The sequence below is a fragment of the Planococcus citri genome, chromosome 4 (genome assembly GCF_950023065.1).
Source record: "Planococcus citri chromosome 4, ihPlaCitr1.1, whole genome shotgun sequence".
Taxonomy (NCBI): Eukaryota; Metazoa; Arthropoda; class Insecta; order Hemiptera; family Pseudococcidae; genus Planococcus; species Planococcus citri.
In genome coordinates this window covers 735,779-762,870 of record NC_088680.1, presented here as the reverse complement: position 1 = coordinate 762,870, position 27,092 = coordinate 735,779, and the positions used below count along the sequence as shown (strand labels likewise).

The following is a 27,092-nucleotide window of genomic DNA, read 5'->3' as shown; positions in this document are numbered from 1 at the left end:
AATAAAAAGAAGCTCTCTTCTTGAAAGTTGAAGACTTGAAGTTGAAGACTTTTGAACTGCTTCAAACTCAAACCACTCAAACCAGTCATGCTTGTCTTTGGAGTTTGGACTTTGATTGATTGGTTGTTGAAAATTTATTTTAGAAGTTCATCAACAATAAATTTTAATTTTCCATTTTTGATATTTTTTCTCTAATCCCTTTTGAGCAGGGTTGTACATGTTTAAAACAAAAATGTTTTAAACATGTTTAAAACACGTTTAAAACAACTGAAAAAAAACAGAACGATGTTTTAAACAAAAAAGGCCATTTAAAACCGTTTAAAACAGTGTTTTTTTTTGTTTTAAACGTGTTTTTTTTCAACTCCAATTTCCTAAAAAAAACACGTTTTTTTTAATTTCTTGTTGAAAAAAAGTGAAATTGAACAAACAGTATTTTTAGAGACAAATTTTGTGTTTTGATTCCAATTTTTCAATATTTCTTGAGTTGTATAGCTATTTTATGACGTCACATCTTAAAAATTGATGTCTGATGAACCCAAAACGAATGTATTTGTGTTTAAAACACATTTTAAACGTGTTTAAAACGCGTTTTAAACACATAGTTTTAAACAAGTAAAAAAAACTGTTTTAAAACAAAAAAAACGTTTTAAACAAAAAAAAACGTTTTTTTTGTTTTTTTTAAAAAAAACACGTTTTTGTACAACCCTGCTTTTGAGTTTTGAAGTTTTGATGGTAAAGGTAATTACACGTTATAACAATTGTAAAATACGGAAAATAACCATGTATTACCGTAAAAACAGGGATTTCCAGCCAGCCAATAGCTAAAAGCCAAAAGCCAATAGCTGATGCAAGCTAATGGTATTTAAGCCAATAGCCAAAAGCTGGCTTAATGAAAAATTGCCAGCCAATAGCTAATAGCCAAAAGCTAATGAACTTGGGAGTGATTTTCAAATTTTTCAATTTTATAAAATTTTTTTCTCATATTTTATTTATTTTTCACTCGTGAGTCGTCGTGACTCACGTCTTACACTCACTGACACGACAAAAATGAAAATTGTCCTTTTAATAATCGTCTACACCGTCTACACGTCATAACGAGTATTTTGAGGGGTCACATGTATTTTTGTTTTCGTAAGCCAAAAGCCAGCCAATCGCCAGCCAATGAAATTTTGCCAGCCAATAGCCAGCTTTATTTAAGCTAATGAAAATCAAGCTAAAAGCTGATAGCCAAAAGCTAATCGATGATTGGCTCGGATTGGCTGGAAATCCCTGCGTAAAAATGAAAAATGAATTTTTTTTATTGGAACCGCAATGTGCCATGTATGTGACGCGTTTAATACACAAAGAAAATGTACACAAAATGAAAGAGTTCGTCTCCAAAAGGATGACTTCAACTTGATTTTATTTTACAAAATTCTTCGAAAAAGTTATCTGTTCGAATTTATTACAAAAAACTATTCATCCTGAATTCATTAAGCCTCAAATGTTCATTAAAACAATATGATCGTTCGCGTTCATCGTGCAAATTAATTGTGTTTTTGTATCGTAATTCCCTTATCATCGAAATGCTTATTTTGCTTATTAACAGAAACAACTGATTACGAGGTTGCAAGTTCTCTTTGTTAAGTAATTGTTTTTTCGTTTGTGATTTGTGTATTTCGTTTTAAAATTGTAAAATCATCGTAGAGAATTTATGAAGTTGAATTTTTTGATATCACTTTTTGTTACATTCTTCGTTGCTTAACTCGAGGTTTTCTTTGTTTTTCTTTGTTGCTCGTAAGTTTTTGCACCCAAACGACTCATCATAGGTAACATTTGTGACGAAGAAGAATGAGTGAACTGAGCCAAGAAGAGGTAATAATCAACTATACCCTTTAACCTAATAGATATCGATGTCGAATAGAGAACTTTTTCAGTAATATTTATTGATCGTAAATGTTTGAAATTTTCTAGATTCGTCGCAGAAGATTGGCACGATTAACTAGTGTAGGAAATGATGAAACACAAACGACTATCAGTCCTAAATTAGACATAGGTTCGACAGCAGACGATGCAAACGGCACGTGTACTGCCCAGTTGAATGTTGGTGATGATGGGAAAAAATTTGCCGAGAGAAGTTGTTCGTCGTCAAATTCATCTAGTAACGAGTCGAAAGAAGAAGTACAACAGATGGAAGTTGAAGGTAGTATTCGAGATGTAGACGATGCCGATCAAGGTGTAGAAAGTATGGAAGTCGACGAATCCAGAGAAGTGGCATCTGTTGCGATTAAAGTGAGCTCGATACGTTTTAGATCGCTGTTTGTTTCGTTTCCATGATTTATAACATTGTGTCGTCTTTGTTACTAGAAACCTGTATCGACTTTACCACCGGATAATTTTGAATCAGTGCAGTCGATAATTTCTTCGATACTGCAAGTAGATTGGCAACAATCTCAAGTGCTGAGGGTGTTGAATGAATCTCAAACTTCTTACGGATATGGCGACGAATACCTTTCTGGCGAAATTAAAGTAATGAACTGAAATAACAATTAAGACTCAAACTCCACGTAGATAGTACAAATTCGTTAATGCGCATTTTCTGATTTAGAACTTGATCAACGCAGTCTTGGTTGAGGTATTGGGCACGGTTGCGAAACAAGAAGAAGATAAAAGCGAACCGCATGTGAAATTAGCCGTCATTTCGTTTTTACTAGAATGTTATAGACGAGCATGCGATGATGAAATAGTGAATCCCAAAGTGAGTAATGCATACCTACTCATCTCAATGTGACCGCTGCGATGAATTCGGTTTCAAATCGTGTTTATTTTTTCAATGTATTTTTTTTTGTTGAAGAAAAACAAGTCTCCTATGCGACACGCTGTACTCGATGAAATTCGCACTCAAAGTATACGATTTACGATTATGTTGGCCCAAGGAAAAATCATGCTTCAACTAGAAGAGCCCAAACAGTCAGCTCTGACAACTTACAAAAATTGCCCGTTTTTAAGTAGCATGATACAGAAAACATTACCCAGAGGATTCTTGGCCGAACTGGTTGTTAATACCTATCAAAATCAGAAGCTATTTTACGACGTGTGTAAAATTTCATGTTCGCAGTTTAAAGTGTTATTCGTTTTCTTGTATTAATTTACGAATTTTCGCAGATTTTTACTCCTTTATTGCAAGGATTAAATCAATTAATGCAAGGAGCATCTATTGTGCAAAATTCTCATCGCGATCCGTTGTTATTTCTTTTCGAACTAACCGAAATTAGATCCACGTTGTCGAGTTCCAATCGTCCTTTGTGTACATTGATTACGAAACAGGTAATTTAATTTCTAAAAATGCAGTTAGAATTACAATTTTTGTCCTTGATTTACTTAACGAGTGTATTTCGTGTGAATAGAAACAATTTATACCTAATTTGGTTACAAACGTGCCGGGAAGAGAATTTTCGATGACCTCGTTTTTGGGACCTTTTCTTTCGTGTTCGGTGTTCGGCGAAGACGATCCATTAATTAACGATAACATTTTCAACGGCGGTACTTCGTTAGCAGATAAGTCGATGATATCTACTTTCCGTTTGGAATTGGAGAGTATCAGAGTAAGTGAAACGTCGTCACCATTGTTTCGAATTGAATTTTTCTACGATTCATTTTTTTCTCTGCACGCAGGTACAGCTTCACAAAATTTTTCAACATGCTGTTTCCAATAAAGAATCCCGGTATCCGTTCATGGAATATATTGCTCGTCTGTTGATAACGAATGAGAAACGAGTCCAGTATCAAGTAGAAGAACGTTCTGTAGCCACAGATGGTTTGATGTTGAATTTATTATCAGTGTTGCAGTTACTTTCAGTTAAAGTAGGTTTCCTTCTCGTTTTGTTTAATGGTGTCGCACAAATTACGAATGATTAATCTTTAATTAACATTATTCACGGTCGTGCGCAGATAAAACTTAATAAAGTCGATCCGATGTACATTTACTTGAAAAAATGTTTCGTTAAAACCACCGGAGACACGAGAATAAAAATGACTAGTCAAGAACTATCTGATTGGCTTGAAACAATTTGTAAGTTTTGTTTTAAATTTCTCCATAAGTAGTATGGTGACTGTATAGATTTACATGTTGACGATTGTTTTTCATTTTTGCAGCATCGAACGTCGAACCTGAATCAAACTTCTCAACGGAATGCTGGTTTCTAACTGTTTACTGCCATCATATCGCTCTTATACCAATATTAAATAAATACCATCGTCGCCTCCGAGCCATTCGTGATTTACAAAAAATGGTCGACGAAATACAGAACACCGAACCCCAATGGAAATCTAGCTTGAACGCAGTTCGTAACAGAGAATTACTCAAGAGATGGAATCAGCAATTGAAAGTTCGTAATTAATATTCTGAGACTAGAGGCGTTTGTTTTTCAACAAAACATAATTTATTCCTTTCGCAGATTTTATTAAGAAACAAAGTATGCGCCGATATCGCCCTGTTTGATCGAACATTATTGAAAAGAGCGTTAGAATTTTACACCACGGTAGGAGAATTTTTAGTCAATGCTCTGAAAAATACTCCTTTCACCGATTCGTCGCCTTCGACTACGTCTCCGTCATCTTCGTCGTCGGATTTCTCACTGCCAACCGAAATACCGAATGTATTTGCAGCGTTGCCCGAATGGTTTGTCGAAGATATCGCCGAGTTCCTATTATTCGCACTTCAGTGAGTTCATTTAATCAATATGATACGTGCTCGTATATCTGGCGGTGTTTTTTTCCTTCTCATTGCGTGGGTTGTTTTTGTTTCAGATTCGCATCTCACATCGTAACTAAAAACATGGAGAATACTTTGGTTTCTTGGCTATTGTTAGCGATATGCGTTCCTAGTGCATTCAAAAATCCTTATTTAATAGCTAAAATAATAGAAGTATTATTCGTACTGAATACTACCATGCAAACTTCCGATAATTTATACGTACAAATTATGACTCATCCGATATCTACTCAATATCTTCCTCCGTTTTTGATGAAATTTTATACAGGTATGCGATGACTCTTATTATCATTTTTCTCGCAATAACGCTCATCCTGCCATATTTTTATATGATAAATTTCGTATCTTCGTAGATGTCGAAACCACTGGATCTAGTTCGGAATTCTACGATAAATTCACCATCAGATTTCACATTAGTTTGATTTTGAAAAGTTTCTGGGATAGTGCAGTTCATAAACAAACTTTGATAAACGAATCCAGGTACTTGAGGTTTTAAACTTACTGTCCTTCTTCATAGAAATAATTTGTATTCTTTTATAATTGAATTTTTTCGATACAATTTTCAGATCTGGTTTACAATTTGTGAAATTTATCAATATGTTGATGAATGATACTACATTCTTATTGGACGAAAGTTTGGAAACGTTGAAGGTTTGTATTTACTATAATCTTAGAAATAGTCATCAACTTCCGAATATTTTGAACCTTTCTGACGCGTAAATATTCACTCGACAGCGTATTCACGAAGTTCAAGTATTAATCAACGATAAAGAAGCGTGGGATAAACTAACTCAAGAACAGCGTCAAGCTAAAACTAGACAATTAACCGCTGACGAAAGACAATGCAGGTATACATCGTCACAACTTTCTCTAAAAATACATTACTTTGATTCAACTAGTGAGAAAAATTCTTTAAATTTTAATTTTTACTATTTTATAGATCGTACCTAACTTTGGCTCGTGAAACCGTCCACATGTTTCATTATTTAACGAAAGATATTCAAGAACCATTTTTAAGACCGGAGTTGGTTACCAGGTTATCAGCGATGCTCAACTTCAATTTGCAGCAGCTTTGCGGACCAAAATGTACTTGGATTTTAGTCATCACTCAAATTTTCAATTTTTTGCGAGTAACTTACCCGTGTTTTAAATTTTCAGGCAAAAATCTTAAAGTCAAAAAGCCCGAAAAATATGGCTGGGAACCGAAAAAGTTACTCGGACAGTTGGTTGACATTTATTTGCATATGGATTGCGAACAGTTTGCTGCAGCTTTGGCCGCTGATGAGGTAAATATACCGTATTAAAATAGTGTGGAATAACGATCGGTTTTTTTAATTCAGCGGTTATATCTTATGTGTTTCGTTTTTTCAGCGTTCGTTTCGCAAAGAATTGTTTGTTGACGCTTGCATTCGTTTGGACAAAGCAGTCATCAAGACTCCCGAAGAAATCGAACGGTTTCGTAGACTGTCCGAACGCGCTGTTGCGATTTCCGTGCTGAATATGAAAAAAGAAGTCGATTATAACGACGCTCCCGAAGAATTCCGAGGTAAGTGTTGCCCAAGTATCGATGAGTTTATCTCACAATTCGTATGCAAAAAGTTTTGTCTTATACGTTTGCGTTATTTTTACAGATCCTTTAATGGATACGTTGATGGAAGATCCAGTGTTACTTCCTTGCGGTAAAGTAATGGATCGCGCTGTAATTATCCGACACTTGTTGAATTCGTCTACCGATCCATTTAGTCGTCTCCCGTTATCTGAAGATATGTTACAACCCGGTAAGATATACTGATTACTTTGTACTAGATTAATACGATTAGATCCATTGATTAATATTCTTCTTCGTTGTTATAGCTGTAGAACTAAAAGAGAAAATCGAAGCGTGGAAAAGCGAAAAACGTAAAGCTCCTTCGTTCCCTACCAAAAGTGACGACTCCATGTCGAATACTTGAGCGATAATTTCTCCTCTATGAAATTTATATTCGTGTTAATACTTTCTTTTCTACCCGATACTATGTTTTTGCCATTCGATGGCGTAGAAACGGTTTTTGCTTTCAAAATTTAACAGATCGTCGATCTCTGTAAAAAGTGAGCGATTCTTTCTGTTGAGGTTGTTCTAGAAAAACCGTGATGTTGAAGAATTTTTTTTGTACATGTCGTTTCTGTATATTTACGTAATTATTTTATGTTTGATGTTTTTTCTCTACTACCTATTCGTTTGTAATATGTCGATATTAAACCCGAACATATATATATTTTTCCCCACTATGTTGTATATTATTTTTTTCTCGTAAATTTCGTTATCGTCGTTGCTCGTTGGGCAGTAGGGAGATTGACTCTCATAGTTTTTTCGATTGTTGTTGCAGACGAGGTTCCAAGAATTTGTTTCATTGCCTATCAGGTGATGTGATACGTTTTTTTTTTTCGATGACTGATTTCTAGCCTTCAGCGTAGCCTACGTACTGCTCCGTTAGTTTATTTTCTTTCTTTTTGGTCAAGTCCAAAATAACACCTCCGTGTATCTTTCTGTTCTCCAAAAACTCGCCATCTGCATGAACTTGTCGAAAATATAAATTGAAAAAAAAGAATTCGGAGACAATTTTTATTGAGTTCGCAAAAAGGCATATAAAAAAAAAGTTTTATTATAAGTAGTAGATACAGTGGAGAAAATGAGCTTCGCGTTTCTACTAAAAAATTTTTAGTAGAAACGCGAACCTTATTTTCTTCCAGCTTACCTATTATAATAAAACTTTTTTGAAAAGTGTTTTGAATTGACATAAGAATCGACTTCTTGTACCCATTTTGGATGGGACGAACCCTTAGAAGTGGTTAGTGCAAGAGCGATTACGTGTGTCTTTCCAACATACATGATTATAACATAATGGAGTCTTACGAACGGGCAGAGAATAGCGCTACCTTTCTCATTGAAGTACGCAAGATAAATATCTCCCGCCTTGATTCCTTCTGATTTCGGGACTTTCTCTATAGTCTGAAAACAGAAGCATTCCTTGTTATGCGTGATCTAAATGAAATGAATCTAGACTCTTGAAGTACAAAGGTAAAAAGAACCTTTTAGCGAGAAGTTTGTTAGATTAGGAAGAAATAACTCTTGCTTCTCAGTTTTTACTATTTATTAGTGCAAAGCTTTTCAAACACCAAGTGTTCATCATCAGGCTTAAATCACTATTGAACAAAATAACCAAGTCTAGCTTGAACAACAAAACAAACTCCCTTTTCTGGACATGTTAATCATTAGACATTCTGACCATCTTGAATTTGATATCTATAGAAAACCCACCCACACCAATAACTACATTCCTTCAGACTCTTTCCAGCCTTGGAACCAAAAATTTGCTGCTTTCAATTCAACAGCATGATACACAGGTGTTTAAATCTCCCCCTAAATAAAAATAACCAAAACAAAGAAATAAAAAACATCATGTCTATTGCTTCCAACCTTGGCTACACAAAAACATCTATCCAAAAACTTATAAGAAAACAAGAAAACAAAAAACTAATCAGAGATGCCACAACTTTTATTGCTGAAAAAGATGATGTCAAAAGAGTTAGGATCAGTTACTATCCCCCTCTCACAAATAAAATGAAAACAGTCTTCAGAAAACACAACATACAACCCATTTTCACCAATGATAACAAAATTAAAAACCTTCTTGGTAACACTAAAGACAAAGACAAACCTGAAGACTGTAGTGGCATCTACAAAATCAAATGTAAAGATTGCCAAGGAATTTATATAGGTCAAACCAAAAGAAACATCAAAAAGAGGTTCAAGGAACATCTTTATTATGCTAAATACAAATATGAAAATAAGTCTGCTCTCTCAGATCATCTCATTGCCACCAACCACACTACTTCCTTTGAAAACCTGAACCTCATACAAAAAATAGATAAACCATCTCAATTAAACATTAGGGAAGCAATAGCCATGAAGAAAAACAAAACAAATTTACTAAATAATGACTTAAAACCCTTAGAAAATATCCTACTTTCTGTTATTAAAACCAAACTTGAAGACATGACTCCTACCACATCCTCACCTACAACCACACCCTCTTCCACATGACCACACCCTTGTACTGCCACACCCTTGTACTGTTAAACTACCACACCCTTGTACACTAGTATATAAGCTTGTAGACTTGGTTATTTTGTTCAATAGTGATTTAAGCCTGATGATGAACACTTGGTGTTTGAAAAGCTTTGCACTAATAAATAGTAAAAACTGAGAAGCAAGAGTTATTTCTTCCTAATCTTGAAGTACAGTATACTTGAACTTCTTACTTTTGACTTACTGTTTTATCGACGTATACTGTCGTTTCATCATCGTTTCTTTCAAATCTTTCTTCTCCGACGATGGAATAAACTCTAAAAAATTATGATAAGTATAATATGTCAATTCCTTGAATGCATATTCGAGAATTGTCTATGCTATATATCTAGGTATACGTATTTCATTTACCATTTCGATCTATAACAACTTCTACAAATCTCTCCATCATTTTTTCGTTTTCTTTCAGCATTTTTTGTAAGGTTTCAACATCCGTGGGAAGCTGAAAATGATGGATTTAAATATTAAGTAGGTACCTACTTAAAACTGAGAAAGTCTTCTCATCAGCAGTGGAAATTTAAAGTATGATTTCTTTTCATTCTTACCGGCGTTTCTTCTTCTGATGCCGCAATAAAAACGCAAAAAGAGGTCAACACGTTGATAATTACTAAGTTTGTCATTTGAGGACAATTCGAAAGATACGAGTACAAAACCGTCTCAAGGCGAAGAGGAAAGAATACTTTAAACTATCTTGAACGAAGTAACTAGACAAATTTTATTGTCCGAGTTAGCATGATTGATTCTACTTTCAATTTCAATATATGAGATGAGCTTGCTTGATACCTATACCTACACTATCTTATCTCTGGATGAAATCAATTAACTTGAATAAAATTTGGTGAATTTACTTGACCCCGCAATACCAAACGATTTCAATTATTTCGATACCTACTTATCATTGCATGGGACATGTAATTTTGATACCCGTAAAAAATCCATTTTACTCAATTTTCCTCAAAATGAAGTTGAATTTCTTATATGATTGTCATTGGGGTCCAGTAAATTCCTCAAATTTGTAAGAAAACAGAGTGAGTGGATGACCATAACTTTGAGGTTTTAGAACATTTAAAAGAACGATCAATTTCATACTAAATAATGAGCAATGAAAACATTATTTTGATCCCTTTCCTAAGAATTTGATTTTTGGTACCTAGATATTTCATTACTTTCATTTTTTTGTTTTTTCAAGGTGCCAAATTGCCTCAAAAATGCATCAAAGACTACATGAAACGAAATTTTATTAGCATGTTTGAAATTGAAGGTCGAAATCTTATGAAAAAATATTTCTGATTTCCAAATTATTTTTTTTTTTAGAGAGCAATGCAATTCAATGTAGATAGGTAGGTAGATTGGTACTTTCTGTTGGTTTTGGTAGGATTTCTTTCAAATGACTTTTTCTGGAGAAATTTCGGCGCCTAGGTAAATAGAAAAATCACATTCACGAGCGAGCTATCGATCGGATCAATCGGATGAATTTTCATAATTTTGGTATGATGGTATGGGGTGTAAAATTTTCTACCGAATAGTACCCTCAAAAATTAATTTGACTCAATTTTACTTGAAATAAAGGTCATTTCTTGAAAGTGTTGTCTTTTCATTCAACTAAACAACTGAAAACTAAGTAAAAAGTTGAACAGATGCTCATAAAGTTGAGGCCATTTTAAATAAAATTCAATTTCGATAAAATTTGGGGAAGTTTGGTCCAAAAAAACGTGGTTCTCAAGATAGTCTAAAAGTTATGTCAAGTCATAATATTTTTCAATGCACAAAAAGTGGCCTCTTCTCTGCCTTTTTCAGCTCGTAAACGGTGAAATCATCATTTTTTCTTCAAAGACTTTTGCGAATTTCAACATTTCGACGGCCATTGGAAAGAAGATAAAATTCTGTATGAAATGGTACAATAAAATTATATTATGTAAAAATAAAATGATACTGTTGTCGAGGTACCTAGGTGGTTCAATTCGAAAGTTTCGGTGTGTCAAAGTATATAAAGTTGACAAAAAAACATTGACCCAAATCGTGCTAGGTACTTTTTCAGCTCGTAAAATTGTAATTTTTTGAAGAAAGTGACATAGTGCATCTTGCCTTCACCCTGTGAGGTGATGCAGATTTTACGTACTTCCTGTACTGAAAGTATTCGGCAAAGTGTACTTTATTGCTGTTTACTACGTTAGGTCGTAAACCCTTCGCTTCAATTAAACATGGCGGCTTTTGGCGGTGAATATTAAAGGAATATTTCGCGCCAAAAGACAATTTATACTATAAATAGAGGTATTTTGGCGCTAAATCTTCACTTGATGTTGAACCTGCAGTAAACGACGTCTTGTCATGTGAATATAGTGTAGACTTCGCGCGTAGCTCGCGGACTTCCATTTATGATAAAAATCCTTCCACGGAAGTATAAAATAATTTGTTTTTAATAATAACGCAATCCGACGATTGCTTATTAGTTATCATAATTGCCTTGGAGGATGTTACCGGTCATCTCTCACTTGTGCAACGTTTTTATAAGTTTACTTCTTTTAGTTGAGGATTCCATGCTGCCCTTAGTATTAGTAGGGCCCCTGATAGAATGGAGAACGCGAACAGTGTTATTTGGATGCTGAGATGCATTCATGATCAAAATCAATTAATTTCATCGATTGATTGGTGAGTTGGGATGGGTACCTATCGAGAGGAATAGTTACCTATCTTATTTATTTAATGGTTTAATTGCATAACTTAATTATGTATTTAATTGAGTATAATTTTGTACACTCGTGATGATTTCGAATAGGTAAATGTCACGAGTCTTTCATAGGTACTTGATAATTACTGGTCTGTTTGTGTAATTATTCTGCCTTGTTACGGAACTTAGGCAACTTCATTGATCGAGAGGTTGATTATGTGCCTATGTATATTAATTACGTAGCAATAAATCAGTTAAATTGTTGTGTCAAATGAATTTATTTTATTTATCGACAACATCGTATGTATAGTTGGAACTTAGACCTGAGTAGCTTTCTAGTGCTCTGAGTAGAGCCCTGCGCCGCCGCGCCGCGCCGCCGCCGCCACCAAATTTTCACACATTTTCCGAGCCGCCGCCGCCGCTTTAAAAATTTTTGAAGCCGCCTTGCTCGGCTGAGCCGATTTAAATCACTCAAATGGCAAATTTCAGGGAAATTGGGAAATTTTCCCCATATTTTGGATTTTTTCAAGTGGCTAAATTTTTCAATTTTGCCAAGCACTACCTAGAATGATTTCTCATGCTAAATGCTTATTTGAGAAGCTGAATAATTTTCGCAAAAAATTTGTATTTTGAGGTAATTTTATGATTTACGGAAAATTACCTCAAAATTTCAACCTTTGTAGCCGGCTGAGCCGCAGCCGAGTAAAATTTTTGCCGCCGCCGAAAACGTCGGCTGGAATCGGCTACGCCGCCAGCCACAACGCTGCGCTCACCATAGCCGCCGCCGATCATTTCGTCGTCGGCGCAGGGCTCTAGCTCTGAGCTATCTTGGCACGTTATTTGAGTAACTTTACCTTTGGTAAAATTAGGCAAAATCTCACCACCTAGGAAGGGAGAATTATCCATTCTCCTATACGCAGGACAAAAGCTTCCCCCTATTACAAAAGGCCTTTGCAGATTTTAAAAATTTTAGTATGTACCTTCCTCCTGCCATAAGTCCCATCAGAAAGAAGATCAAAATTGAAATTCTCTATAATTATTTTGGATCATAAAAAAATATTATCGAGGTGGTTCAAAAGTTCTGGTGTGTCAAAGCTCGACGTATCCATCAAAAATATGAAAAATAAATAAAATTTTAAATTAAAATTTAATAAATAATTAGTTTCGTGCCGTCACGTATTGCTTTCAGTTCCCGTTATGGTTTCTCTTGTTCGTAGAGCGGTCCGGGCGCTGCGGACTCCAGAACGGTCTATCCGGTTTACAGGGTTCGTATCAGACTAGACGTTAAAGTGCACTAGTTTTTTTTTTCGGTGCAAAAACTCGTCAGTCTTCGGGTATAGTCGGAGGTACTTCGTTCAACTTGTATTTATCTTTTCATCGTCATCTTTCTGTTCTTTTCTTTCCAGTTCCCAAATTCAAATTTTTGATGTTAAGTATTTATTATTTTTCCACAACTAAAGCATACTAATGATGTTCATATGAACTGACTTGATAGTTGATGTTGAATTGATTGAAAAACCACTATCACATCACTGTACAGGCGAAGATTATTGACAAAATCACCGCGAACTGAGAAAGAAAATATGAGAAAACAGTAAACAAGTTAAATTAAGTAGATTATTACTTATTTTCGAGCTTTCGACAATTGTTTTTCAACTCATATATTCCAAATTTGCTTCGGTACATAATATGTTTCGTGGAGTGTGTACAGTTCATGAACGATATGTATCAACACTATCAGGCTTAACCGACGGGCTTAACTTTATTTTGAAATGATGATAATAATTGATCCATCTAACGCCAACGATTAATATTATGGAAAATGCTGAATAAGTAATCATTATATGTATGTCTATGTAGTACGTAATAGTATTTTATATTTTCATTTTTTCACCTTTACGTCCTTTATTACGAAGCAGAACAGAGTTTGAGACTTGAGAGTTATCAGTTATCACACTAGAGAAATAGAACAAGTCGAACGAAGTATTTCCGACTGTACCCGAAGACTTCCGAGTTTTTGCACCGGAAAAAAAACTAGTGCACTTTAACGTCTAGTTCGTATCAGTTCGCGCAACTTCGTTTGAACTCGGTTGTTAGTTGAGATTTCCGCCATTATAGTGTCGATGACCGGTTTTCCAGAATAAACTTGCCATTTTCGCTATTTTCGGTGATTTCGTACATTTTTGAGTTTAATTTCATTCTTTAGTTGTTTTATTCGGTTTATCGGGCTCCATTTGTCGCGAATTGATCGATATTTTCAAATACTTCCCGTTACTAATAATTCTGTATTGTGGGAAAGTTTTCAACTCCTGCAGTTCCATTCCATATAAGCAAAGCTCTCCGCGTCTCTCGAGATTTCTTACTCCAGTACTCCACGAAGGTTGGTTATGTTAGTTTGATTGTTCTGAATTTGATTCTATGGCATTGTTTATACGTTTTAGTAGTACTTATTGAACTTATTTTTGATTTGTTTAGCGAAGTAATTTGGCAGAAAACGTCGCATCAAGTAGTACCGTTACTCTGAAGAAATCTACACTGCTGACGATCTCTCGCTTGGCAATTTCATTCATTATGTTCGGATCAACAGCTTACTCATTCAAAACTGATTATGGAAGCAGGTAAAGTCGAATAAACACTAATCAAAATCATAATTGATTGATTACGTACGTTTGTGTACTTGTGTAGCTTGATAGATAGAAAGTAGATGCATTTTTATGCTCATTCACCATGGTGAACTAAGTTAGTAATTCAAACTGTTTGTTAGATCTACATACGTATACGTGAATGCAGTCATCTTGATCAAACACATACCTAATGGCTAATTGATCGTCGATACACCAGCAATACCTATTCTACGAAGAGACATATTATAAGTATCTGGATAGGTACCCAATAACAATGGAAATCGCAAAAGAAATGTTATGCTTATGCTGCAGATCTTCCACTAGTAAGTATTCCTATCTAACAGCTTTTACGCCGCTGAAAGTCATGCTCGTCTATCCGTATGAATGAATCAGTGGGTGGTTTGAGTTTGAAAATATTCACCAGTCCGAATACGCGTGCTACGTACAGTCGACGGCGGCGGTGGAAGGCGGATAGCGCCGCCTGAGACAATTCGTGTTTTGTTTCGACGGCGCTCTGTTGTAATTTGCTGGTCCCGACGAGTCGGTTAAAATACGTACGATTGTCGTACATTTCAGTATAAAAATTATCGTCAATTATCCTACGATAGGTACTTTTTGTTCTCCGAGTATATTTTTATAAAATTTATTTCGTTTTTTTTTTCAACAGTGATATGTTCGAGCTTACGTGATAATGAGATTCCCCACGTGTGTCGAATGAGTTCCTATTCACTATTGCAAGTATCCGCGTGCATATTTCTCTTCGTAATCCTACCAACAACGACGATTTTATCATTCAGTGCTTCGTGTTTCGAAAATGATTCGGTCGATTGAGAGGTATTATTTTGTTGATGAAAATCGCATCATCGTTTGATCATCGTTTTGATTACCCGCTATTCGTGTTCGTGTACCTGTAATTATTCAAATTGCAGCTAGAAATCATGACCGATAGCGTGTTTAGTTCTCCCGCTCGAAGCTGGAGAGATATTAAAACGATCAATTCGCTATCGGATTCGGAAAGCGAATCGAGTCCTTGGGAATGTATGTCCTCGGAGACACGTGTTACCGCAGATATTACCATCATTTCCGGTTGGCTGAAGTTCCGAGATCAGAAAAAGGTGAGAAAGTTGCTTCCCCCGGTGTACATATAGCCTATCCTGTAAAATGTAATTTTTAGATCTAAGTGATTGTAGGTAAATGTTCGTTTATCCATTTGTAAAGTAGGTAGAGATAACTACTTTACTGAAATTAACGATAGTGCTTTGCGAATGCATTTTTGCAAAATTATTTTCGTATTGCATTTTATTTCAATGTACGAAAGTGTATAGTCAGTCGGAGCGTTGCGTTCGATTTACCATACCGAGCTGGCTCGACCTTTCCAATAAAGGGTAAATATTTTTAATTAGCAAAGTTTTCGCCTTCCAGTCTACCCGCCATAAATTTAGAGGGTTAACAACCAACGAATTCTTTCAACTTTTCAAGCTGGTGTTATTTTTCCTCGCCTTTATATTCGCGTTTATTTTGCATAACGCGTCTTCTTTTCTGCGGTCTTGTGCGTGTGCATGTTGAATTCGTTCGCGGGTAAATATTTGAGTTTAGAATATCACTTGTAAGTCTTATACTGTCAGGGTTCACTTTTCTTCGAGTGAATTTTTGTTCAATTTTCTGAGTAATACAGTAGGTAGGTATACTTACCTACGTGATACGAAATCGGCGGCAGCAAAATAATCAACAGGAGAGCATCGAGAAGTGTTGGTGAAGTCATTTTCAGTGTTTGTCATCGTGATGGAATCATGATTATCTACTTTTGCGCTGTCACTGCTGGCAAATTTGAGAAATTTTCATGCTGTTGCTATACTGTTGGATTGCAGTGGCAGTTTTTTTCCTGTTGCGTAGCTAGCCCCTCTTTTGTCAGTTTTGATCAATAAGTTGTTATTTTCACTTTTTTTTTTTTTTGTGAAAAGTTAGGAAAAAAATTACCTAAAGTAAAGCTGTTGATCGAAGAATAATATGTAATATTATTTCATTGTCCAATTTTGTCGTGTTGATATGTCATTTGTTTCATGTTTGTTGTTCGTTTTTGTCAGTTTTTCAGATTCTCTTCTGTATTATGGGTGTGATTTTCGATTTCAAGATAGCTATATCTAGCGTATATCATCGTATTACTCCATTCATGGCGTACTAGTGTGTGTAATATGCATACGTATGGGTATTGTACGTTATGTAGGTACCTTGTGAAAATGTGAGCGTAGATAGAATATGACTGTACCATATCTTCTTTTCCATCACTCCATTTGTACACATGGTTATTCTTACGAAGCGCACTTTTGGGAATAAGCAGCCAGAAAACTGAGTTTACGTTTTTATTCGGTACCTATATTGCTATTGCTGAATAAATTTTATCATGTTGCGCTCTTAAATCTTATATAAGAATATATAAGGTTAGCCGAACACTGTCTTAATAATTCAGTCGTTTCATAAAGGGAGGAAGGGAGCACTACCTACTTACTTAGTGGTACCTAACTTACTGGTAGGTACATTTGGAAAAAAAATGAAATTCTCAGCATTTTTCTTTTTTTTTATTACTCCCTCATCTCTAGCTCGTGTTCTCTCCATTACATCGCCATTACAAAAACGACGAACAACTCTAAATGGGTATCTGCTACTTGAATGCGAAAAAAAAACACAAAAGAGAAAAAAGCGCAGTAATAGTTATTTACTGCGATGCAAGTGGAACTTGACGCGACTTTCGACTTCAAAGCTTAAACATCTCGTGCTTACTTCAGAATTGTTTCAAGTGCGTTGTAATTTCATTTCTCGATGCCGCTACCGCTACTGTTTGAAGTTCACTTTTTCAAAGCGTAAAGTTTAGATTGTTCCTTATCGTTTTTCGATAAGCGTATCTTACCATAAGCTTTGTTTAGTAGGTACTATACTTACTTTTCCCTTGAAAATAGAATAGCCATTGAAGGATTCCAACATATGCGAATCATCGATTGGAAATTTATTTACCTATCGTGTTTTTTTGGGCATTTTTGTACTCGACGTTTAATCGTTTTTTTAAATTTTTTGTTTCAGTGGAAATTACGTTGGGGAGTTGTGACGAAATTGTCGCCGGCTGCTGGTGAGATTATGCATAATACAATGAATATTTTATTGATATTTTAGCCGTAAAATGTTGGATTTTGTTGCATGAAATTTGAAGAAGCAAGGAATTGTGCATATTTTCTCTCAATCCTTATCACGGGGGAATTTTTTTTGGAAATAACTCACTCGATAATTTGCGGTGAAGATATTCAACATTGAAATGTTTCTAATTTAATTTGTGGCAAATTATTGCGATGTTGACTTGTTTTTTCATAAAATAATCTCGAAAAATTCAACGTGGGTATCTAACTTCAGATGAATTTTTCGCATCATTTAAAAGAGCATTCAATGTTGAGTATTTTCATTATTCAGGTAGATATCTATGATATTGCTTTCACGATTGGATGAAAGAAAGCCTTTCTTTACGTGACCCCTCCCCCCTTGTGCATTGAAGGAGAAATCTATCAAATTCAAATAACGCATCTTCGAAGCTTGTAAATATTAAACGAGACGATAAGTTAATTAGAGGAGTTAGTTCTGCTTCGAGTATCCATCCAACTCCCCTTACCCTCTCTTCTTTTCAATACGACCGACTGCGATTTCGCGTGATAATTTACATATGAATACCGCAATGAATACGGAGAAGATTAAGAATTCTATTTTTATTGAAATGCGTTCCTGTTGGCTTAAATGCTACGTTATTTAGGCGGTAATCAATTTCGGGTTAGCCCTATGCGATCATTATGCCTCCTTTGCATTAATACAATTATCTATTATAGAGAATGAGATGTAAAGTTGAAGGTTGCGCTGTTTCCTTGACAATCGAAAACCAACTACGACCCTTTTACGAAAAAGACGTACGGAGCTGGAGTAACAAGAGATGAAGAGACCTTGCACTTGTGTCGAGCCGAAATGAAAAAATACGAAAATAGAAAGCGGAAAGGACCATTTTATCGAATATTTAACGTTTCGTTGAACCGTGTTAAATACGATGAAATAATCTCTCAACTCGAGCAGACTTATCCTACGCTTACAAGCGAGCGAAAAGAGATTTCGAAAAAAAAAAGTTTTATCTATTCGCGAATCGCGGGTATTCTTTTATTACTTTATTATAATCGCAAATGCGTTTAGTTTTCGCCTTTCGGGGGTTTGTTCTTTGAATTCTTTTTGTTGGCGTCGGTCTCGCGGTATCTTTAATTGATAAAACTCTTTCGCTTTCGTTTTCGTGGGGTTGAAAGAACACGAGTTGAGTTGCTCGGGGTTCGCCTCCTTTCACCAACAAAACTGCGAGTGCACTCGGCTTCGTTCTTAGCATTTTTTTCTTTTTTGTTTTAGATTTCGTCGATGATGAGGATAGGCTATGTATTGCAAGTAAGAGCGATTCATGTGTGCTCGTACGTTGATTTCTTTTGTCTTTTTGCGGGAAGTTTTTCATTGTTGCGAATCGATCCGTATGCGACGACCATTGATAGAATAGCGTTAGCTTAATTTTTGCGTTTTTTCTGAATCTCGAACTCGAACGAAGAAGTGGATGAGTAACTTGATACATTTAGCAAAATTGAATCGTTTATGTTTAAAAGTACCTACTACCTACCTATACGTCAAATACCTATCTTTCCGGAACGTGATGTACACTCGGAGTGAAACGATGAGCTCGAATGTATTTAGACCGGCCTACGAGTGTTTACTTTCTAAGGGATCGACGTGAAAGTGATGGTTTATTTTTGCGACTAAACGCTCGTAAAAATCATCCGCAGTATTAAAAAAGAACCATGTTTGTCCGTTTAGTTATACGAACCGTATGTTCGATGCTTTCTGACCGTGCTTTTTATAATATGTATTCACGAGATGAAGAATTTCTTACAATTGGGAAGTGTGTGCACATCTCGAGAGATTGTTAACATTTTTTGTTCAATTTAGTCCGACATATGACAATAGGAGTAATTGCACCCCCCTCCCGCCGATCCTCCGGGACAACTTTTTTCTTAAAGGAGACATCCTAAGGAACATTTTAAAGCGAACTTGCCCAAAAAAAAAGTTGGCTTTACTTGGACTTGCACGAAATTATTCAAACTTTACAAAGGTAGATCGGAAGATCATGCAAAAATTCATCACCTGTCCAAATTTCCAGGGCTGAAGTGCATTTTTCGATTTTTGGTGAATTTTTGAAAATCGAATTTAGGCCAAAAATGAGGGAAAAAATCAAAATTTTACCAAATTGACCAAGAAAGCTGAAATTTGGGATATACCCTATTTTCGACATGCCAAACAGATTGAAAACGGTTTCAACCCGTTTTGAGCAGTTTCTGGAGCCTCCAGCAGATTTTTGAAACTTGAAATTCCCACAAAATACCATCAAATTGGAGTTGTAAAGCTAAAATTTATTCTAAAAACTAATTTCAATACGCTACGAAGTACTGCGGGTGAATTTCAAGTCGTTTTGGAGCCTCCAGTGACTTTTTTGAAAATTATTGGAGCCTCCAGCAGATTTTTGAAAATGTAAATTTTCACAAAATTTCATCAAATGAAGATGGAAAGCTGAAATTTACTCTACACTCCAATTGTAACACCCTCTGAAGACGACTTCAAGTGGGTTCAAGTCATTTCAGGGTCTCCAGCGACTTTTTTGAAAATTATTGGAGCCTCCAGCAGATTTTTTAAACTTTAAATTTTCCCAACATCAATTTATCAAATGGAGTTGGCAAGCTGAAATTAACTTCGCAGACCACATGGTAGTTTTATATGGTTTTGAAGCTTTCAGCTACTTCAAGGAAATTTCAATTTTCCAAAAAAACGTCATACAACCTTTCAAAAAGTCGTTGGAGGCTCCAAAACGACTTGAAATCCACCAGCAGTCCACTTCGTAGCGAATTGAAGTTAGTGTTTGCAGAATGAATTTCAACTCTCCACCTCAGTTTGGTGAAATTTTGGGGAAATTTCAAGTTTCAAAAATCTACTGGAGGCTCCAGTAATTTTCAAAAAAGTGGCTGGAGGCTCTAAAATGGCTTGAAATTCACCTGCAGTACTTCGTAGCGTATTGAAATTAGTTTTTAGAATAAATTTTAGCTTTACAACTCCAATTTGATGGTATTTTGTGGGAATTTCAAGTTTCAAAAATCTGCTGGAAGCTCCAGAAACTGCTCAAAACGGGTTGAAAACGTTTCCAATCGATTTGGCATGTCGGAAATAGGGTATATCCCAAATTTCAGCTTTCTTGGTCAATTTGGTAAAATTTTGATTTTCTCCCTCATTTTTAGCCTAAATTTGATTTTCAAAAATTCACCAAAAATCGAAAAACACATTTCAGCACTTGAAATTTTGGCAGGTGATAAATTTTTGCAAGATTTTTCGATCTACCTTTGTAAAGTTTGAAAAATGTTGTGCAAGTCCTATGTTGGAATTGGAACGCAAAATCTGCGATTTCGGCTGACCTGTCAATCAAAATGGCCGCCATTTTGTAAGTATAAGGACAACTTTTTTTCGGGCAAGTGTGCTTTAAAATGTTCCTTAGGATGTCTCCTTTAAGAAAAAAGTTGTCCCGGAGGATTGGTGGGGGGGAGGGGGTGGGTGCAATTACTCCTATTGTCATATGCCGGACTAATTCAGATGGTGACCTGTTTTAAGAATCATCGATTTAGGATGGTCCTTATTTTAAAAGTGGTCATTTGGATGGGCACTGGACAGTCCGTTGACCATTCCCATTCAGTTATTAATTGAACTCGAATTCTAAAATAGACCATTTTGGAAATATTTTTACCGATTTTGATTTATTTTATGTTTTTATTTTTTTTCAACTTTGGAGCCAACATTAGGATAGGTAATTAGAGTACGTGCAATTTATATATGCGGGTGACGCGCGCATCCAACGTAAGCGGGAACCAACGAGAAGCCCATGTTGGCATATTCGGCTGCTGACTCGGGGCCCTCGTTGGTTCCCGCTTACGTTGGATGCGCGCGTCACCCGCATATATAAATTGCACGTACTCTAGGTACCACAAAACCAAAAACGCTTGAGGGACCAAGATAGATTTTTTTCATGAAAAGAGGAAGATTGTTGTTGCTACCAATAGCTCAATCAGTTCATTTTCTCAAAAAAAAAAAATAGATAGATTCTAAAATTTCAGCTCAATTTTTTCCTCAAAAATCACTCAGTCAAAAGCTTCGTTTGTTGCAAGAAATTGCCTAAAACTTATCACCTGCCAATAATTCTAAAAAGGATTACTTTTTGCTAAAAATTATGGCCGCTCTTTCATAATTATTTTCGTGTTTTTTTCTCAACTATAGTTTCAGAAATAGGTACTTGCTAAATAAATGTCAAGAGTTCAAAGTTGAGCTTTATTTGAAAGATCAAATTTTCAAAAAATTTCTAAATTACATATATAGGGTGCCATAATTCGATGCGTTTAATGGTTTGGATTTTTCATCCCTTTCCTGCTCCCTTCCAGCTGCGAAACTTCGGTATTCTTAGCCATTGTGATTTGCTGGTTGAAATTGAAAGTTGTTGCTAGTATAATTATGGCATGGCAGCCTGCAGCGAGATGACACGTAACTCATTAGCAGAGCGTGTACATTCTGCGTAGTAAAGAGCTGAATTTTCATCCCTTTTTATTTGCGCTTTACGTGTAATACTACTTACGATAATTTGAACGACTCGACGACGTCGACGAAATGTCAACACACAATGAAATTGCGGATAAAATCTCTTAAATTGGCTGTAAAATGTCTGAGAACACTCGTAGTACGCCTACGAGACAAGACGTAAAACGCACTTCACACGTTCGTGACGATGACGCGATTCGCCCTCGCAGGCCCCATCGCATCATAACGTGCAAAATGGGCCTACAGTGCAACACACTGTACGAGGCTTTATGGCGTTTTGAAAACGACCGCGTCGTGGTGCACTGTACGCAGTATTGGCAACGAAGGGGTAAATTGTGTACACTGGTGTACACTGTACGAGTATGTGCGTTTTCCGATGCACAATCTGCTGTTTATGTGCGAAACATATCCCCTAAACCTACCCTCCGTTTTAGGATAGTCGATATATCGTCGTCGTTATTGTCGTCGTATCATAACAATGCAGAACGCAGAACGTCGAACTTGGCGTTTCAACAAATAGCCTAACAATTGTTCGAATTTTTCTGTTGTTTTATCCGATGGCAGGATGCTCAGGGGTTATTGTATGGTAGGGTACGTTTTATAAATTGTACTTTTAATACTCGAATTCGTTTGATAATTATTTGATAGCTTCTCTTTTTTGTGAGCTGCAGGTATCGCAGCGAGTGTTTTCTCCGATACCCGACATCATTCCATGTTCGAGTCGATGATCCGAAATAGTCGCAATAATTTTCCATATCAATTCGCGTAAGAAATATTGGCGGCTCGATTTCGTAACTAACGAGTATTTCGTGCTGCGGTATATCGCGATCGGCGGGTCTTCGTTATGCAACCGAGTCAGAATCGTCGTCATTAATTCGATGACGAAAAAAGTGTAAAGCGACAAATCTCTGGAGAGCTGCAAAACGCTTTTTTGGCCTGTCAATCAAAGCTGCCTGCCTTCTGCCGCATCGTTCAGTCGTATACCGTGTGCCTCGTCAAAGTATATTATTCGCAATGCAACCTAACGTGTTGGATGTCATTTAACGCCGTGTCTAAGCGCAATTTTAAACATCCATCGTGCGCCTTCCGTCGCGTCGCGTCCGGGCTCAATGTCTGCTTCTTGATGTGTCTGCCATGCGTTTGTGTCTCTTCATTCTCGTGTCAGTAATCAAATTTTTCAAGTCACTTGTCCTCTCTGCTCATCCTTTTTCGCTACAGTGAAGTGACTGGGTAGCTTGGTGGATGGATCAGTGACACTGGACAGTTCGGCCACCTACGAGTATCAAGCTATAGCTATTATAATGATTGAAAAAGTCTTTCTAGGTGTGAGCTGGGCCACGTGTCGTGTGTTTGTGTTAACCAAAATGTAGGTACTCTTTTAGCCAGGGAAATGCTGGAATGCCCTAGTTTCTTGTAATAATTTTTTTTTTGTAATTTCTGGTGATTTTTATACTTTTAGTTTTTTTGTTGGATCGAGCATTTTTTTTTGCTAAGTTTCATTTCATAATATCTAATTTATTTTTTCGTAATTTTATTTAGTAAATTTTTCAGATATTTTAGGAATTTATGTACTTTTCCTCATTTTTTTCAATTCTATGGTAAGTTTCTGGCAGTTAGGATACCTTCTTTGTTAACTCGATAACTGCACAATGTTTTTAAAATTTGCTCAAATGCTCAATTCTGCAGATAATAATTTTTATACTTTTACAATTTGAAAAAAAATGGAATTTTTCTTCACGAGTGGTTCCGAATTTGTGATCTGTCACGAGAAAACCAACCTATGTAGTGTCCAAAACGTAAATTTTACAGGAAGGGCATTTGAAGTTTTGAGTCTATGTATCAGGCAATCTAAAATTTGTAGGTCCGTGAAACTTGCACCACTTTTGGCCCCATGAGTGCCAACATAACCAGATTATTTTTTTTCAGAATCATCACATTCAAGGTTGCCAAATCCAATAATTGAAATGTCCCAAAATCAATTTTTTCGATTTTTTTGAATTTTTTGCCAAAAATGTTGCAAAAACTACCCGAGTATGAATAATTATTAATGAAGAATAAGTTATTATTATTAAATTTATCACGTTTCTTAACAAATTAGTTCAATGTAAAAAGAGTTGATTTTTCCAGCTCAAGCCTTACTCAAATTTCAAAATATGGCACAAATCCTCCAAATGCGGGTCGATTGTTGCAAAAATTTGCATTTTGACTCCACAGAACATAAATTTGTATTTCAAGAAAATCAAAAAAAAAAATTTTCAATTTTATTGTAGCTGCTCTATTTTTTTGACCTCAGATTTAGGGTCAAGAGAATATTCGCGAACGTTTCAACCCCCACAGTCGGATTCAGCACCCTAAGTTCTACTAATATCCACCATAAAAAAGATATCGATTTTTTTGGACACTAACAAGGGAACCTCTTGAGGTGTCACTCTCCGATTTGAACGGGACCGCGATTTTTGGAAAGAGCATAGTCGAAAACCCCCAAAATCAAATTTTCAGCTGCCCAAGTTCATTTTTTGATTTTTGGCGAATTTTTGAAAATTCAAAATTGACTGTTTTTGGTGATTTATGCTTTTTTTTTAAAAAAAAAAGTACGTACGTGATCAATAAAAATGGTCAAAATAAGTCCCAATACTAATATTAATTACCCAAATTCAAATTTCACCATTTCCAGCCATTCTGGAGCCTCCAGCGTGATTTTTCGATTTCTCCAGAATTTTGAATTTGCTCCAGAAGGCGTGAATATGCAGTTGGGCAGCTAAGAATCGAGTTGTATATTACACTCGACCTGTTTAACGAGTTTATCCACATTTGAGCCGATTTCGAGAGTTACACCTCAAAAGTGGCTTTTTGACCAGCTTTTTTCAAAATTAAAAAATCCAAAAAATCAGAAGTTTCCCGTTTGTGTGGAGATTTTTGAAATTCACGCGAATCGCTGTATATTGTCCAAAACTAACCCCCCAAATCCAAATTTTACAATTTCCAGCCATTCTGGAGCCTCCGGCGCGATTTTCATATTCTCCAGAATTTTGAATTTGCTCCAGAAGGCGTGAATATGAAGTTAGGCAGCTAAAAATCGTGTTGTATATTACACTCGACCTGTTTAACGAGTTTGTTCACATTTGAGCCGAGTTTGAGAGTGACACCTCAAGAGTGGTTTTTTGACCAGCTTTTTTCAATATTAAAAAATCAAAAAAATCAAAAGATAACCGTTTGTGATGAGATTTTTGAAATTTGAGTGAATCGCTGTATTTCTTTAAGAACTAACCCCCGGAGCGCAAATTCTACCATTTCCAGCCGTTTTGGAGCGAGAGTGGCACCTCAAAAAACCACTCTTGAGGTGTCACTCTCAAAATCGGCTCAAATGTGGATAAACTCGTTAAACAGGTCGATTTGTAATATACAATTCGATTTTTAGCTGCCCAACTGCATATTCACACCTTCTGGAGCAAATTCAAAATTCTGGAGAAAATGAAAAATCGCGCTGGAGGCTCCAGAATGGCTGGAAATGGTGAAATTCGGATTTGGGTAATTAATATTAGTTTTGGGACTTATTTTGACCATTTTTATTGATCATGTACATACGTACTTTTTTTAAAAAAGGCATAAATCGCCAAAAACAATCAATTTTGAATTTTCAAAAATTTGTCAAAAATCGAAAAATGAACTTGAGTAGCTGAAAATTTGGTTTTGTGGGTTTTAGACTATGCTCTTTCCAAAAATCGCAGTCCCGTTCAAATCGGACGTTGACACCTCAAAAGGTTCCCTTGTAAGCTGGTTTTCTCGTGACAGATCACATTTTTATCATTTTTCGAGGAGCTTTTCAAGTCTTCAAGTTTTCGATTTGGTCTTGGGATGCTCATTGTTTTATCATCATCATTCGAGTCTCGGTCACCAACGACTCTTGTGAATACTTTGGTACTTCTGGGGAGGGGTGGGAGGAGGTTTAACTGCTCCTCTCTTTATCTCAGATTTAGCTGAATCTGATTTTTAGGACGCCAGCGCTGTCCTCTTAAGTATTTTAATGAGACGAATCGAATGTTTTAAATTTTTTAACCGACATGTGTGAATTGAAGAGCAGTAGACCTAAAATGAACTGATTTGCTTTTCATTTGCCTATCTGACTCGCATCTTCGTTTCGTGATAGAATATTCCAAGCAACGAGTGCGTAACTCGAAAGTCGAAAGTTATGCCATGTATGCGATTACGTATGCAGGTACCTAGTTGGTAGTTTAAAAGTTTTACTTTTTATCACGAAGAAGATAGAAAAAGAGAAGAGAAATAAGGGAAAGAAAGTTGGCAAGAAAAGAGTTGGAATGAAAGCAAAGGTATGCAGAAAAAAATAGGGGTAAGGCCGGGCGGCCGGGGCGCGTGCGTTGTTAGATATAAATCTGCGTGGTAAACTGTACGACGTACTACGAATTACGTACGAATAAGTTGGTATAGCGTGTGAAAGATTATATTTTGATGAACGGCGACGACCCTTGGGATGAAATGCGGCAATAAAATAAAAGGAAAGAAAAGTATCGTTTCAACTTCTTTATTACCAAACGAACCTTGTTGTAATTGATGCGAACGACAAACGCAGGCTATGGTTTTTGTTACTACTCGTACTTACTTACTCGTCGTAGTGTTTCTCGTTTCATCGTCGTCGGTTGTTGGCGTTTGCAGAAGACAGTATAAGATAGTTTTGATGGTGGTTTTCGTGGTAAATGTATCGTTGTGCAAATTAAAACCATTACGAGAGTCTGCAGACTCTTCGTATCATTTCAGGCTTTGTCGGTTTTTAAATTTTAAATCGAGTACCGACGATTTCGTTTGCTATTATTGGAGAACTGCGGAATACTATCGTTGAGATTGGATTGGATTGGAATGGACTATAGTCTGCCAACCTATTGAGATAATGAATTCGAAAGCAACAGGCTGTATACTATAGAGCAGAGGTGAAAGTTCGTTCAACTCATTCGCAAAGAATGAGTTTGAGCTCAGTTTCTGTTCTTTCTCGAATTATTGAGATTGAAACTGTGCTCAAATGTTTTAGAAAATACATAATTGCTAAATATGCCTATTTTGAATTTTGTGGTTATAGCGAATCTTTGATTTTTTTTTTTTTTTGTTGAAAGAATCATGAAAATGTTTTAGTTGTGGTGAAGAGAGATGCTGGGTGATAAAAGGATAAAATGATGCGTTTTCTTATAGGGCATGTCCGCATCGCCGTCGTTTGGGTCGAGTGGG

General features: G+C 36.0%; 2 protein-coding genes across 4 annotated transcripts in view; both read left to right on the top strand.

Annotated features, from left to right (window-relative positions):
• Positions 1-1,354: 1,354 nt before the first annotated feature.
• Ube4B (Ubiquitination factor E4B) lies at positions 1,355-7,021 on the top strand. The gene is made up of 20 exons (XM_065361923.1): positions 1,355-1,854; positions 1,954-2,271; positions 2,347-2,508; positions 2,588-2,737; positions 2,834-3,073; positions 3,145-3,306; positions 3,387-3,584; positions 3,655-3,843; positions 3,931-4,051; positions 4,135-4,367; positions 4,437-4,702; positions 4,789-5,021; positions 5,107-5,233; positions 5,320-5,404; positions 5,489-5,601; positions 5,694-5,839; positions 5,912-6,039; positions 6,125-6,299; positions 6,385-6,531; positions 6,608-7,021. The coding sequence occupies exons 1-20, from the start codon at positions 1,831-1,833 to the stop codon at positions 6,703-6,705; spliced, it is 3,315 nt and encodes a 1,104-aa protein (XP_065217995.1). The 5' UTR covers positions 1,355-1,830; the 3' UTR covers positions 6,706-7,021.
• Positions 7,022-13,703: 6,682 nt separating this feature from the next.
• Positions 13,704-27,092, top strand: part of LOC135842242 (uncharacterized) — a 154,153-nt gene continuing 140,764 nt past the window's right edge. Inside the window, exons 1-6 of one of the 3 annotated variants that reach the window (XM_065359597.1) lie at positions 13,704-13,930; positions 14,026-14,168; positions 14,315-14,497; positions 14,842-15,008; positions 15,104-15,289; positions 17,250-17,295. In XM_065359597.1, the coding sequence (XP_065215669.1) occupies positions 15,113-15,289; positions 17,250-17,295 (223 nt within the window). In that variant the 5' untranslated portion in view covers positions 13,704-13,930; positions 14,026-14,168; positions 14,315-14,497; positions 14,842-15,008; positions 15,104-15,112. Of the gene's footprint in view, positions 13,931-14,025; positions 14,169-14,314; positions 14,498-14,699; positions 15,290-17,249; positions 17,296-27,092 lie in introns of those variants that run through there. The other 2 variants (XM_065359596.1, XM_065359598.1) reach the window with 2 other exon arrangements.